The sequence below is a fragment of the Crinia signifera genome, chromosome 3, assembly GCF_055691185.1.
Source record: "Crinia signifera chromosome 3, ASM5569118v1, whole genome shotgun sequence".
Classification (NCBI taxonomy): Eukaryota; Metazoa; Chordata; class Amphibia; order Anura; family Myobatrachidae; genus Crinia; species Crinia signifera.
This window is the reverse complement of record NC_139219.1, coordinates 17,747,567-17,764,885: the sequence shown is the minus strand read 5'-3', so window position 1 is coordinate 17,764,885 and position 17,319 is coordinate 17,747,567. Positions and strand designations below refer to the sequence as shown.

Genomic DNA, 17,319 nt, shown 5'->3' with positions numbered 1-17,319 from the left:
CTGCAACGGATCCCTGCAGTCCCTGCAAATTCAGCAACGGGGTCCCTGCGGCAGATGGGAACTAGTAGCCCTACTAGTTTCCATCCACTGCAGGGACCCCGCCGCTGACACTGCCCATCCACTGCCTCCCCAGCGCTGCATGGACCCCGCTGTCTGGATCCCCATCCAGGGGGCCGACCTGTCTCCGTTGGGGCACAGACACCTTTTGTTGTCCAGGGCCCCCACAGACCTTCATCATCTGGCCAAGCACTGCTCACTCTCTTCCCTGGCACCCACAGCCTGTTCCCATTACCCCTGTAGTTGTGTCACTACTAACTCTCTTCCCTGGCACCCACAGCCTGTTCCTATTACCCCTGTAGTTGTGTCACTACTCACTCTCTTCCCTGACACCCACAGCTTCTCCCCATTTCCCCTGTAGTTCTGTCACTGCTCACTCTCTTCCCTGGCACCCACAGCCTGTTCACATTACCCCTGTAGTTGTGTCACTACTCACTCTCTTCTCTGGCACCCACAGCTTCTCCCCATTTCCCCTGTAGTTGTGTCACTACTCACTATCTTCCCTGGCCCCACAGCCTGTTCCCATTACCCCTGTAGTTGTGTCACTACTCACTCTCTTCCCTGGCACCCACAGCTTCTCCCCATTTCCCCTGTAGTTCTGTCACTGCTCACTCTCTTCCCTGGCACCCACAGCCTCTCCCCATTACCCCTGTAATGGGGAGAGTACAAGATCCTGAACTCTTCTGGAATAGCAGTATTCATATATTGTATAATCAGAGGGATAACTCACGAAGGACTGCGCTGATCACAGTGGTAACAGAATAAGGGAAAACAGGGGCACATATGGGTATTGGGGACATTGGCAGCAGGACAGGGAACAGCCCATGATAGTGACGAGGGTCTTTATCTGCCGATGCCCGATCACCATGCCAGCGTGAAGAATATGATCATCTCGTTACCGGAGGTCTTGAGCCAAGTCCATTGATCACCGTGACCATAATGGATCCCAGCTGGAAATGTTTTAGACAGAAAAGATCAGTAATTGCAGTGGGGCCGCTCTTTTTTGCTGGAACATTTCTAGTTGTGCTCCACTACAGCAGCAGCGGAACCAAGGATGAAAGGAAGAGGAGGATACAGGGATTCTCAACTCATCCCACCTGATATCTAAGGGTGAGTAAGTGGGTGACCGGACTCTGGGCGGGGGACGCTGGAAATGTCAAGGGATGTACGCAGTCCTAAATCAACACATATTGGGCCTGATTCAGACGTGGGCGCAGAAGGGCACATAACAAATGCTGTCTGTGGCTTTATGCAAAGGCACTCACTTACGGTAACATCGGCATTGGGTGCAACTCAGAATCACCATTTTTTGCACTTAAATTGTGACAGTTAATAATGACTACAGCTGTGCACCAGCTAGGTGGTCTGGGAAATGTGACAGTTAGTAATGACTACAGCTGTGCACCAGCTAGGTGGTCTGGGAAATGTGACAGTTAGTAATGACTACAGCTGTGCGCCAGCTAGGTGGTCTGGGAAATGTGACAGTTAGTAATGACTACAGCTGTGCACCAGCTAGGTGGTCTGGGAAACGTGACAGTTAGTAATGACTGGAGCTGTGCACCAGCTAGGTGGTCTGAGAAATGTGACAGTTAGTAATGACTAAACCTGTGCACCAGCTAGGTGGTCTGGGAAATGTGACAGTTAGTAATGACTACAGCTGTGCACCAGCTAGGTGGTCTGGGAAATGTGACAGTTAGTAATGGCTACAGCTGTGCACCAGCTAGGTGATCTGGGAAATGTGACAGTTAGTAATAATGACTACAGTTGTGCACCAGCTAGGTGGTCTGAGAAATGTGACAGTTAGTAATAGTGACTACACCTGTGCACCAGCTAGGTGGTCTGGGAAATGTGACAGTTAGTAATGACTACAGCTGTGCACCAGCTAGGTGGTCTGGTAAATGTGACAGTTAGTAATGACTAAAGTTGTGCACCAGCTAGGTGGTCTGGTAAATGTGACAGTTAGTAATGATTACAGCTGTGCACCAGCTAGGTAATCTGTGAAACGTGGACCATTGGTAGATCTCGAGGACTGGTTTATCCAGCCCCGGTCTACACCCATTGGCTCATTCAGCTTAGCTCTGAGCATACCCACTTACTAATGTATGATCATTTCCTCCTCTCAGGATAGGACAGGAGCCGGAACACTTATACTTAGAGACGCAGCGTAACGGTAGGAAAAGAGGAATTGCGTTATTATGTTCATACCTAATTGTCACAGACATAAGAGAATAGTGCACTGATTGTGTGATTAATACATGTAACTGACACATTTCCCATACTGATACAACTACTCCCAGATCCATCATTTATTTCTATATTCCGCCAATGGTAAGTGTAATGTTTGCAGTTGTCCAAATGGAAATGATAAATGCGAAATCTGAATAAATGGTGACAACTTGATACATGAACAATAAAATAATAAAACTGTATAATAAAGTAATAAAGATCCCAATGAAGTTAAGTATTCTAACTCTAACCTTCCCCTCCCGCAGACTAATCCTAACCATCCTCTTCTGCAGCCTAACCCTAAATGTCCCTCCCCCCGCAGCCTAACCACTCCCTCCTCCTCCCACAGCTAACCTCTAACCACTCCCTCCCCCCGCATCTCCCCCTAACCTCTCCCTACCCACCCCATGCAGCCACCCTTAACCCTCCCCTGCCTAACCCTATGTCCTGTACTTACCTTCAAGATCCGTTTCTGTTTGTCTGGATCAGGATGAGATTCCTGACCAGCAAAAGTAAAAAAAAAAAGATGGAGACCAACAAGTAATGATTACTTTCATTTGGATAAAATGACATTTAAGAAAACATGTCTAATATCCTTTATCATAGACCTAATCAATCAAATCCGCATAGCTAAAACCTTCATTAAGATAGATTTGAGCGCATTTATAATGGATCAGACAGGGGAATGAATGGAAGGAGGCCTTTCCCACCAGAGACACTGTACACATGAAGAATACTTACTCGTGACATTTTATCTCTCTTATGTTCTGTGTATCAAGATTCTCATCAAAGACATTTTCTGACAAATCAGTAACGTAACGGCCATTTATCTTGATGATTTATCGATATTCTCTTGGAGGAACATCAGGAATACAGAACTATAGCATTAGATAGGCAAAGAGAAGATTCTTACTAGGCTAATCTGGAACAATATATATTTGAAATGAGAGGCGATGATTGGAGAGGCTACCACCGGCTTAGGGTTAAACCTTGATAATTGCAAGGGTTGTAGCCAGAAGTGCGGACACCATAGCAACATTTTTGAAGGGGCATCTGTCCCGATGTCTCTGGAGAGATACTTTTCCGCAGCATTTATTTATTTTATGCACCACAGTAGTGTTCTTTTCTGAACCATTTTAGTGCCTTAGTTCACGTTGTGTCACACTGTAGGGCTGCCAGTACACATTATGACATACCGTGTCCCCATTTTATATTGTGTCACATTACAGTGCCCCCAGTTCATTTTATGGCACATATTAGTGCATCCACTTCACATTGGGCCTTATTCTGGTTGAATCGGATGGATGCGTATTTCGGACGTGTTCTTAGCCCTGCCTACTGTACGGATCACTCACTCCGAATGCGGTAATACGCCGAGCGAATGGACCGCGAGTGGATGTTTCATGTGAACACCTCCCCCATCTATGGGAACCTCCCCCATTCTACGATGGTCACCGACCGTTGAATGATGGACCGAGCGGTCAGACAGCCCCGAGTGTTCCAGACCACATGGACATTTCTCCGTGTGAAAGCAGGGATATGGGCGGGCAGCTGGCATCCGGCTATGTCAGATGTCCGTCCCCCACACGTGCATCATGGCCGGATTAACATACATACGCCCAGCGTTTTCATGGGAACACCCATGAAACGCGGGGTGTACGCATATGGTAATGAGCCCAAACAGCCCTTCACCTTTGGGTGGCGATACCCTATAGAAGCCTATGGGCTTCTTTTCACCGCCTCCGCTGCAACCACCGCCGCCTCGCCGACCCCCCCTCTCCCTTGGGCTTATGCTGGGTACACACCAAAACGATTGGGATTGGATGCAAATTGGATGCAAAATGTATGCAAATTGGATCGTACGATTTGCATACGATTTGCATACGATTTACATATGATTTACATGCGATTTGCATACTATCCGATCCCCTCTGTATTCAGATGAATGGATCTTTTACAGATCCTACCTGCAGCAGGTAGGATCGGATTCGGATCCAATTCAGATCCAACCAAACGATTTTGACCAAATCTGCATCCAATCAGTCTGAATTGGATCCAGATTGATGGGATTGTGCCAAAATCGTTTTGGTGTGTACCCAGCATTAACTTCTTACAGGTCCTCCTGGACCCTGGAAGGTAAGCCCTTCCTCCCCCTAGCAACGCAGCCGGCTGCAGGGGGGGAGGAGGCGCCGGGGACAGCTACGCTTAGCTGTCCTGGCTGCAGGGGAGAAGCAGGCTCCCAGGAGGTGACGGAGCATCTCGTGCACACGTGCCTTCTTTAACCGGATGGTGGCGACTAGCGTTTGGCGATTAGATCACAAGGGGCATCTGTAGGAGCTGATTGGCTGGTACTTTATCACTCTCGATTTTATCACTTTTCAAGCTTAGTACATCCGGCCTAGTGGGATTTATCATTTCCTAACAGCTACCTGTGCTCCCCATACTGTCATTGATTAAATCCACGTGAAGGTTGTTGTTACCACCGGGGACAAGGGAAGGAATTGTTGCAGCAGTGCGCGGCCGAGTTTACAGCGGAGACCGCAATGTCCTCTGAGCTGCCCGGACCCAGCGAAAGCAGCCGACAGCTGCAACTCTCACAAGTTTCTAACAAGTGATTTATTTATCAACGCTCCATGAAGAGCCCCAGCGAGCGAGAAATGCCGCCAGTTCCCAGCAGTTACATTAAACATGATCAGAGCTGTCGGCTGCTGTGACTGATTGTACTACGCAGCCCCACAGGCTAAGCTCCATTCATCTGGAATGGGGAACCCTGTGCCAGGAGGGGGAGAGCATCAGCAGAAGGCTGACGTGGCAGCAGCGGTGGCGCAGGGAACCACGGCTTATAATATCACATAAGAGCCGCTGGGGAAGACAATGAGCAAACAAGCAAGACGTACAGTACACACCATCCCGCTGAAAGCAACAGAACAGACGATGCCGTAGGAATGAACGTTACCTTTATTATCATTATTGCAAGAGGAAATGAAATGTGTGTCGGATTCAGTAACGCGCCACATAAATCAGCTGTCATCGTCTGCACATCCCACTTAATGCGGCATATTCATACAGTGCCAGTAATCCTGCTCATTTGCATTATTGGATTTTAAACAGAGATGATGGGAATGTGACAAAATCTTATTAAGCGTTATTACATGGGAGCATCGGGTGACGCATGGAACATAGGAATGTAATATACAGGTATTAGCTAAATTTAATATAGGGTGAAAATATGACATTGTGAGATTACTTTATTATTAACAGTTATGAATATAGCTAGTACCTGTACACATCCGCGCGCGGCCCTGCACCTGTACACATCCGCGCGCGGCCCTGCACCTGTACACATCCGCACGCAGCCCTGCACCTGTACACATCCGCACGCAGCCCTGCACCTGTACACATCCGCGCGCGGCCCTGCACCTGTACACATCCGCGCGCGGCCCTGCACCTGTACACATCCGCACGCGGCCCTGCACCTGTACACATCCGCACGCGGCCCTGCACCTGTACACATCCGCACGTGGCCCTGCACCTGTACACATCCGCACGCGGCCCTGCACCTGTACACATCCCCACGCGGCCCTGCACCTGTACACATCCGCACGCGGACCTGCACCTGTACACATCCGCACGCGGACCTGCACCTGTACACATCCGCACGCGGCCCTGCACCTGTACACATCCGCACGCGGCCCTGCACCTGTACACATCCGCACGCGGCCCTGCACCTGTTCACATCCGCACGCGGCCCTGCACCTGTACACATCCGCACGCGGCCCTGCACCTGTTCACATCCGCACGCGGCCCTGCACCTGTACACATCCGCACGCGGCCCTGCACCTGTACACATCCGCACGCGGCCCTGCACCTGTACACATCCGCACGCGGCCCTGCACCTGTACACATCCGCACGCGGCCCTGCACCTGTACACATCCGCACGCGGCCCTGCACCTGTACACATCCCCACGCGGCCCTGCACCTGTACACATCCCCACGCGGCCCTGCACCTGTACACATCCCCACGCGGCCCTGCACCTGTACACATCCGCACGCGGCCCTGCACCTGTACACATCCGCACGCGGCCCTGCACCTGTACACATCCGCACGCGGCCCTGCACCTGTACACATCCGCACGCGGCCCTGCACCTGTACACATCCGCACGCGGCCCTGCACCTGTTCACATCCGCACGCGGCCCTGCACCTGTACACATCCGCACGCGGCCCTGCACCTGTACACATCCGCACGCGGCCCTGCACCTGTACACATCCGCACGCGGCCCTGCACCTGTACACATCCGCACGCGGCCCTGCACCTGTACACATCCGCACGCGGCCCTGCACCTGTACACATCCGCACGCGGCCCTGCACCTGTTCACATCCGCACGCGGCCCTGCACCTGTACACATCCGCACGCGGCCCTGCACCTGTACACATCCGCACGCGGCCCTGCACCTGTACACATCCGCACGCGGCCCTGCACCTGTACACATCCGCACGCAGCCCTGCAAACCCCTTCATAATGCGGGATTTCGCAGCGCAAGGGGTGGTGATTTCCTGCTCGCTGGACCAGTGGTGGCTCCAGAGCCGGGGCAGAAGTACAGTCCAAATTACTAACCGCGCAGTGACACCACCTGCCAAAGAGTCAGTGATGTTAGGGCTATAAAGGATACACACGCCTGGAACGGCAATATACCGGTATTGTTCCATCAAATCCCTCTGGATCTCTATATAATAAATATAAGGCCCATGACATTAAGTCCACAATGGGAAGGTCGACGGTCAAAAATTCAACATGAACTTTCCATGTTTGTTTGAGCCGACATGTAACGACAGGCGGCATCACATACCCTACTAACCACTACGGCAGGGTGGGAGAATAGAATAGTGGGCCGAGCACAGAGGGCCATGCGAGGGGACGCGATACACTTTGAGGGTGACTATGTCGACACTCAGGTCAAAAATGTCAGTCTTCTCACTGTTGACCCAATGCTTGTGTCGACCTTTCGACCTTAACCATGTCAACCTATTTCAGATGTCAACCTTCAGTGGTCAATCCAATGCATGCTGACTTAAATTATGTCAGCCCACTGGCCCATTACCCCTCAGAACAATACAGAGCTGTCAGGACTCATGTTGGACGCAGTGATAGAAAGGTAGATGACTCACAGAACGAATGCATGTGTGTCCTTGGTCCTGCGCTGTCCGGGAATCCCCTGGCACTTGCGGATGCATGCAGATGAGCAGGATGGGAGTTATTATGGAGACCGGTACTTAGTTATGCTAAAATACATTGGGGCAGATGTATTAAGCCTTAACCAGAGATAAATGCAAGAAGAAGCCATAACAACACAAGTCGGCTAATACACGTAGATAAATAACCACCCTCCTACAGAATGCATTACCATGTATAAAATGCAGCATACACAATACCAAATACAAAGATGTACATATGTATGAGATCAATGAGCGTGTAATGATGCAGCGAAAGTGCTTCTGCTAAGTGGAAATGGCTTTGGCCCCTCGGTACACAATGACCCCTGAATGTCCCTTGTTATCTCATTTAGGTATTAAAAAGAAATCTGATTCCTGCTCTGCAGCGCGCCCTGCTGCGCCTATTTTTTAAGCCGGGCACACACTAGACAATTTTGAAACAAATTTTACGGAAAACGACATGTAATGTCCAGTGTGTACCAACCAGGGGCGGTTTGGGTCTTCATTCCGGCCCGGGGGGGGGTTGCGGCCATATATAATGCACGTGGGGGGGCGGTGGCAGCGGCGGTATGTAACACGCGCACGGGGTGGGGGTGCGGTGGATAAGTAATGCGCGCGGGGGGGGGGGGGGGGGGGCGGCTTTGGGGTCGGCTCACCTGCTGCTGCTTCTTTCCGGGAGTCTGGCGCTGTGCTGCTTGAAGACCCTGATAGGTGCTGTGCGCGAATGCGCAGCAGCCTCCCACGGCCATTTTGGATTTGGGCAAAATGCTGCAGCCGCTTTTTTTTTAAAGAGTTAAAGAGTTTTGGGCCGGCCCACAGGGAAATGGTCCGGTTTCCCGGTGGGCCAATTCGCCCCTGGTACCAACTGCAACACAGGTCGCTAGCGAAATCCCCGTCGGCTGTACAGGCAGCCCAATCAGGGGGGTGTCACCAGTGATTTCAAGCTGCCGAATGCAGAACAGTCCCGCTACCACCCCCCACAGCTGCTGGCTCATAACCTGGTCCCCATCGATAAGGAAGTTGTTGGGTACACACAGTCTCGATTCTGGGTCCCACCTGGCTTAGTGATGTGAAAGGTGCAGGTATGCAAACCACAGTCCATGGCTAGTTCAGTGCAATGCTCAAAGGATGATTTATTAAAGCTTAGAGGGCCAGATGTATACAACTTCCAAAGTGATAAAATGGAGAGCCAATCAGCTCCTACCTGTCATGTTACAGGCTGGGTTTGAAAAATGACCGGTAGGAGAAAAATGGGTACTTGTGAGTTATCCGGGCGTCCGATTTTTTGATTGTATGCCTTAAGTTAAGGCATACAATCAGATGCGATGCGATATCGCATCGCATCGCATGCGATCATCGGATGCGATGACCCGATTTTTCCATAGGAATCGATGTTAAAATGATTCCTATGGAAAAAGGGGTCCTTTTCATACCCCTACTATCCAAGTGGGCATGGAGTTGGATATAAACCTGTGGCGAGCGTAGCGAGCCACCGAGCCCGAAGCGTGGCGAGCGAAGCGAGCCCCGCGAGGGGACGGTATTCCGTGTCCCCTCGCGGGGCTCGCTACGCTCGCCACGCTTCGGGCTCGGTGGCTCGCTACGCTCGCCACAGGTTTATATCCAACTCCATGCCCACTTGGATAGTAGGGGTATGAAAAGGACCCCTTTTTCCCATTGAATTCCATGTTAAAATGGACTCAGTCCATTTTAACATTGATTCCTATGGAAAAATCGGGTCATCGCATCGCATCGCATCGCATCCGATGGTCGCATGCGATGCGATGCGATGTCCCGATCCGACCCGATTTAAAAATCGGACGCCCGGATAACTCACAAGTACCGAAAAATGATTGGCTGGTTGTTCATCACTCTCCACTTTATCACTTTTTGACGCTTGATACATCTGACCAAGAGAGAGATAAAGTGGGGAGAAATAAATTACCAACCAATCAACGTCTTCAGGCCCATACACACTGGGCAATTTTGCCCAGAGTATATGCTGACCGATTATGGGGGAAATCGCTTTATCAATTTCTCCATTTCATCTATCTGTAAGATTGTACACATGTACACATTTTTAGCTGCTGGAGGATACATCTTGTGAGGCTTTACAATAAAGAAACCACTAATTTATTTTGTTTGAGTGATTTCTAAGAATTGAAGTTTTGTTCCGGGGGTTATGGGAAAAAGCTGATTGTACCGGGCCTTTGTCACCTCCATTCAGGATCTGTGTATGTATATTATAATTACACACCGTATTTAGCTTTTACACCATAAAGTCCTCTCTCCAGCATCACGTGGGCTACAGCTGCGGGGCCCAGTATAACAGCGCATACACTCCGAGTTGTATCTCGCAATTTACAGTCTTTTAGTTAACAAAGAAAATAGGCTTTTAGCAAAGCACATAATTGGGCAAATAAATTAGCACTGTTGATGGTATAATTATATAGACTGCTAAATGCGCTCTACAGCACTTGTCTGCCGCTTGCTTTATAAATAGCACATGAACTGAGGAAAGTATATTGTAAAAAGCAGCAGCTGCTCAGAGCAGCAGGAGGGCGGGGCCGCCGGGGGTGTGTGCGTCATAAAGAGGCGGGATGGAGGCGGAGCTTATGGAAAGATGTATGCTTGGTAGCAGGGTGCTGTATATTCCATGGTAAACTGTACGTGATATTATTAGAATGTGGAAGCATTTAGGAACATTAGCAATTCAGCCACAAAGCGGAAAACCGCGTCAAATCACAGAGCGCGGTCAACCACTGCTATAGTACGGTGTGTTCTCTAATGATTCCACTGGCATTAATGTAAACACAAACCCATGGCCGAGCAGCTGCATGTAAGCCTCACATCACCAAGTCCAATGCCAAGCGCCAGATGGGGTGCCAGGAGAACCATACCTGCCTGGCTGCATTATGCCAACTGTGAAGTTTGGTGGAGGAGGGATTAAGAAATGGGGCGAGTTTGGGCTATCACCTGACCCCTTGCCTCTTCATCCTCTGCTATCACCTAACACCGTGCCTCCTCATCCTCTGTTATATCCTGACACCATGCCTTTGTATCCCCTATTATCACCTGACCCCTTGCCTCTTCATCCTCTACTATCACCTAACACCGTGCCTCCTCATCCTCTGTTATATCCTGACACCATGCCTCTGTATTCCTATTATCACCTGACACCATGCCTCTGTATTCCCTATTATCACCTGACCCCATGCCTCTTTATCCCGTAATATCACATGCCCCCACACCTCTTCATCCTCAATCACCTGACCCCGTGCCTCTTTATCCCGTAATATCACATGCCCCCACACCTCTTCATCCTCAATCACCTGACCCCGTGCCTCTTTATCCCGTAATATCACATGCCCCCACACCTCTTCATCCTCAATCACCTGAACCCGTGCCTCTTTATCCCATAATATCACATGACCCCCACACCTCTTCATCCTAAATCACCTGACCCGGTGCCTCTTTATCCCGTAATATCACATGCCCCCACACCTCTTCATCCTCAATCACCTGACCCGGTGCCTCTTTATCCCGTAATATCACATGCCCCCACACCTCTTCATTCTCAATCACCTGAACCCGTGCCTCTTTATCCCGTAATATCACATGACCCCACACCTCTTCATCCTCAATCACCTGACCCCGTGCCTCTTTATCCCGTAATATCACATGACCCCAACACCTCTTCATCCTCAATCACCTGACCCGTGCCTCTTTATCCCGTAATATCACATGCCCCCACACCTCTTCATCCTCAATCACCTGACCCCGTGCCTCTTTATCCCGTAATATCACATGCCCCCACACCTCTTCATCCTCAATAACCTGACCCGGTGCCTCTTTATCCCATAATATCACATGACCCCCACACCTCTTCATCCTAAATCACCTGACCCGGTGCCTCTTTATCCCATAATATCACATGCCCCCACACCTCTTCATCCTCAATCACCTGACTCCGTGCCTCTTTATCCCGTAATATCACATGCCCCCACACCTCTTCATCCTCAATCACCTGACCCAGTGCCTCTTTATCCTGTAATATCACATGCCCCCACACCTCTTCATCCTCAATCACCTGACCCAGTGCCTCTTTATCCCGTAATATCACATGACCCCAACACCTCTTCATTCTCAATCACCTGACCCGGTGCCTCTTTATCCCGTAATATCACATGCCCCCACACCTCTTCATTCTCAATCACCTGACCCGGTGCCTCTTTATCCCGTTATATCACATGCCCCCACACCTCTTCATCCTCAATCACCTGACCCTGTGCCTCTTTATCCTGTAATATCACATGCCCCCACACCTCTTCATCCTCAATCACCTGACCCCGTGCCTCTTTATCCCGTAATATCACATGACCCCACACCTCTTCATCCTCAATCACCTGACCCCGTGCCTCTTTATCCCGTAATATCACATGCCCCCACACCTCTTCATCCTCAATCACCTGACCCCGTGCCTCTTTATCCCGTAATATCACATGCCCCCACACCTCTTCATCCTCAATTACCTGACCCGGTGCCTCTTTATCCCGTAATATCACATGCCCCCACACCTCTTCATTCTAAATCACCTGACCCAGTGCCTCTTTATCCCGTAATATCACATGCCCCCACACCTCTTCATCCTCAATCACCTGACCCCGTGCCTCTTTATCCCATAATATCACATGCCCCCACACCTCTTCATCCTCAATCACCTGACCCCGTGCCTCTTTATCCCGTAATATCACATGACCCCACACCTCTTCATCCTCAATAACCTGACCCGGTGCCTCTTTATCCCGTAATATCACATGCCCCCACACCTCTTCATCCTCAATCACCTGACCCCGTGCCTCTTTATCCCATAATATCACATGCCCCCACACCTCTTCATCCTCAATAACCTGACCCGGTGCCTCTTTATCCCGTTATATCACATGACCCCACACCTCTTCATCCTCAATCACCTGACCCCGTGACTCTTTATCCCGTAATATCACATGACCCCAACACCTCTTCATCCTCAATCACCTGACCCGTGCCTCTTTATCCCGTAATATCACATGCCCCCACACCTCTTCATCCTCAATCACCTGACCCCGTGCCTCTTTATCCCGTAATATCACATGCCCCCACACCTCTTCATCCTCAATAACCTGACCCGTGCCTCTTTATCCCGTAATATCACATGCCCCCACACCTCTTCATCCTCAATAACCTGACCCAGTGCCTCTTTATCCCGTAATATCACATGCCCCACACCTCTTCATCCTCAATCACCTGACCCCGTGCCTCTTTATCCCGTAATATCACATGACCCCCACACCTCTTCATCCTCAATCACCTGACCCCGTGCCTCTTTATCCCGTAATATCACATGCCCCCACACCTCTTCATCCTCAATAACCTGACCCGGTGCCTCTGTATCCCGTAATATCACATGACCCCCACACCTCTTCATTCTCAATCACCTGACCCGGTGCCTCTTTATCCCGTTATATCACATGACCCCAACACCTCTTCATCCTCAATCACCTGACCCAGTGACTCTTAACCTCTTTATCCCGTAATATCACATGACCCCCACACCTCTTCATCCCCAATCACCTGACCCGGTGCCTCTTTATCCCGTAATATCACATGACCCCCAGACCTCTTCATCCTCAATCACCTGACCCAGTGCCTCTTTATCCCCAATCACCTGACCCCAACACCTCTTCATTCTCTTCTGTCACCTGACCCTGCTTCATTCTCTACTGACTGTCAAATGTAATGGGCAGACATAGGGAACATACTGTACTGCAAATATACAGTAGTACTATGGATTGTTTGAGAAATGGGGGCCCCAAATCTGTGTATTGCTTAGGACTCGTTGGGATCGATTGTCACCTCTGTTGATGAAGTCTGGTTCGTAGTTTGTCTGACAGGACAGACCCACAGATGCATTCCCCTTATTGGCATACAGTATTTAGTCAATGAATGCTTTAAAACCAGCCAGCGTTTGGAATTAGTCATCGTCTGACACTCCTTGTACCAGAGGACATTATGAATGAAGACAGTCATTAAAATAAAGCAATTTATTGATGCATTGGTTCTGCCCTGCATATACAGGTTTAATTTATTTTGTATGGATTTATTAAGTTCCTTCAAACCTGACATCCAGTGTGTGCCCGTGAAACCATCTGTCCGCCTGGTAGTAAATATCACCAAAGAGATACAAATGACAGCTTTAGGGGATTAAAGGGAAAATGCGGTAAACACAGGGGTTTTAACGCATTTTACTATGTACCATTAGCCGTCCGACCCTCTGGGTGGCGATACCCTATAGAAGCCTATGGGCTTCTATCTCTGCCCGCCGTCTGCGCGCCCCCCTCCCATCCTCCATCGATCTCCTCCTCCCCCAGCAGGTGTCACAGCCGGGAGAACATCCGGCTGCAGGGGAGAGGAGGAGACGCAGGGGGACAATGACAGCCGCCGGGATGTGACAGAGACCCCCGCAGACCACATCACAGGTATCGCGGATGTCTCCATCACCGCAACCCTATGCTAGCCGCATATGTTAGTACATATGCGGCAGCATCGCGGCGGCTGTCAGGCGAAGGGCGGTGATGTATATTAATACATCCCGCCCTTATTCTTCTGTCACAGAACCAAGCCTGGAACTGATCTAAGGGGGCTAAGCCTACAGATGGGGCCGTTCTCTCCCTTGCCGCCAGCACGCCAGATTTCAGTATCTGGCGGCTGCTGGCGGCGGGGGCAGTCCAGAAGGTGTGGCCACGCCAGCATCTCGCACCATTGCCGAGAATGGATGCGCAAGAGTTTTCGATGTGAGCGCACCCCATCTGCCGGCTGGCGTTAGTTCGGGCAGCGCGATAGGAGCTGCTCAGATGAGAGCGAATAAATCTGTATAAGAGGATGAATTATGTATTGACATGCTGGAGGCATTCCATTCGTGGGGATCACACCACCATACTTGCCGACTTTTGCTGGCTGCATTCCGGGAGAGGGCAGCCAGCTCCGTTATACAGGGGGCGGGGCTATCGCCGGGAGCTTAAAAGAGACAGATTGGGGGCGGAGCCACAGACGGGCTTCCCTGTTGGGGGCGTGCCTACAGTAATCGCGTCATTTTAGCCACGTCCCCCGTCGTGCAATGCCGGTATTTCAGGCATTGCACGGCGGGGGGTGGGGTTAAAATGACGCGATCGCATCATTTTACTCACGGACCCCCCCCCCCCCGAGGGGCGGATCGCGGAGGTTGGGGTTAATGCGTGAGGGTTGCCCCCCTTTCCGGGGGGCCAGTAGGGGGACCCGATTTCCGGGACCCTCCCGGCCATTCCGGGAGGGTAGGCAACCCTGCACACCACAGATCACCTCGCAGTTGGACTGAACCTTGAAAAGCAAACCCCAAAATGGAATTTAGGCTCAGGGGGGAAATAAACATGGATTTTGCAGTTTATGTGGTATTTAGGTGGGTTTCTCGGTCTGAATCATGATTTTTCAGTCAGTGAAAAAGGCTGTTTAATTGAATAGCCTATCCACTGGCTGCTGGGAATTTTGCCAAAAATTAGTCACAAGGTACACTTTGCGGATCATTCACTATATGGGGGGAAATTTACTAAGATTAGAGTTCTATGTCACATTGGATGTTGCTATTGGCAACCAATCAGAATCTACTTTATTTAGCACCTTCTAGAAGATAATAGACAGTATCTCAGTATCTGATTGGTTTCCCATAGCAACATCGCATGTTAAATAGAACTACAGCACCATCTTACTAAATCCTGAAGAGAAACAACAAAGAGGTGTGGTGGAGCGCTTAAAAATTAATTTAACAAGAATCAATTGGGTAGTACAACGATAAAAAGGTATTTTAAATTTTATATTAAAAAAATTATATAAGAACACACTATATAGCAGCAAGTGACTGTCACTTTAGATAAAAAATAAAAGTACAAATACTTATAGTAATATAATACCACTTGAAAGAGGACAAAGGAGGTTAATACTTATATGACGGAGTCCCAATTAGTGAACAGGTGAGGTCCCTGGTAGGTGTCCAAACTGTGTTTTTAAGGGAGTCCATAAACCATGCAGGGTTTAGTTTCGCTGGAGGAACAATCGCTGGTCCCAGTCGAGATAGTATCCTCACGATTTTTTGCGACACTTGTATCCAATTTTTTAAGCAGGTGGTGGTGTCCCAAATACAGCAGTTGTATGTGCAGTTGATTTAGTTGGACAAAGGCAGGAACCAAATGGGAGCCGGCTGGGATAGTGAATGGGAAACTCCTTTTAATTCTCCAAAAGTCCAATGAATAAGGTCAGCAGGTGCTTCCTAACATGTTTCGTTGCTACCTAGCAACTTTATCAAAGGTGACCTTGGGACATGGGACCAGCGATTGTTCCTCCAGCGAAACTAAACCCTGCATGGTTTATGGACTCCCTTAAAAACATAGTCTGCAATTTGGACACCTACCAGGGACCTCACCTGTTCACTAATTGGGACTCCATCATATAAGTATAAACCTCCTTTGTCCTCTTTCAAGTGGTATTATATTACTAGAACTATTTGTACTTTTATTTTTTATTTAAAGTGACAGTCACTTGCTGCTATATAGTGTGTTCTTATACAATTTTTTTATATAAAATTAAAAATATCTTTTTATCGTTGTACTACCCAATTGATTCTTGTTAAATTATTTTTTAAGCGCTCCACCACACCTCTTTGTTGTTTCTCTTCTATATTTTCAGGGGACTTGACACCCCCCAGTGTGAGCAGCTTGACTCCACATCCCCTTAAGGCGCCTGTTTGTTTCTAGCACTTAGTGCTGGAAAACATACTGGTTTTTGATCTTACTAAATCCTCTCTCTCTCTCTCTCTCTCTCTCTCTCTTTTTCTCTCTCTCTCTCTCTGATCCCATGAATTGATCCCCATCCTTGATATCCCAATGACTCTCTCCCTGATACCCTAGTGACTGTTCTGCCCTCACTGAGATCCTTCCTTAATCAGAGATAGACAGCTAGAATTCCACCCAGAGGCAGAACTACCATTGGTGCAGCAGATGCTTTGCACCGGGCCCCTGACAACTAAGGGGCCCATTGCTGCCCAGACCAGTAATGATTTCTTGGGTTGGGATAGAGGAGGGGGACCAAATTATATTTATAGTATACATAACTGACTGTGGCAGATATAGGGCCAGAATCTCTTAACGTTGATGCGTGGTAAGATAAAGAAGGCGAATGCATGACCATATGGAAACTAAAAATGGGGACTGCCTAGGACTTACCCAGAATGCACTGAGGAGCTTACTACAGAAGACCACTAGATGCCGCTGATAACATAAATGTCTGAACACAGATATACAGTAACATGGAAGTACGCCTCAAGTGAAAGCATGGAGGTGCGGTCTTAGAATTTCCACAGCCACCACCTGCAATAAACACATGGATCGCCATAGACATATATGATTTTTTTGATAGGCAGACTTGGTGGCACCCCCTTAGAACCTGGCACCCTAGACTGCTGCCTAATGGTAGAGCCGGCCCTGCTCCCTCTCTCACTCTCTCTCTCTGTTATCTCTGTGACTGTCTCTCCCTCTAATATCACAGTGACTGTCACCCTTTCTCTCTTGTCTCTCTCTCTCAGGTGTTCCCATGCTGTTTGTTCTCCCGTGGGGCATAGTGAAGTACCTTTATGAAGACGATGGGTTCGTTTCCAACCTACTGATTGTTACTCAGTGTCTGGAGGCCGCGTATTGCAGTGGTTGTGCTGTGTTTTGTGCTGTTTCACCTGTGAGGATCCATCTTCTACATAATTATCT

The 17,319-nt window shown here is 49.4% G+C and overlaps 1 protein-coding gene across 1 annotated transcript in view; it reads left to right on the top strand.

Moving 5' to 3' along the window:
- Positions 1–17,319, top strand: part of GLP1R (glucagon like peptide 1 receptor) — a 276,669-nt gene that overhangs the window by 187,175 nt on the left and 72,175 nt on the right. Inside the window, exon 8 of the mRNA XM_083175414.1 lies at positions 17,145–17,205. Within this exon, the coding sequence (XP_083031540.1) occupies positions 17,145–17,205 (61 nt within the window). The remainder of the gene's footprint in view (positions 1–17,144; positions 17,206–17,319) is intronic.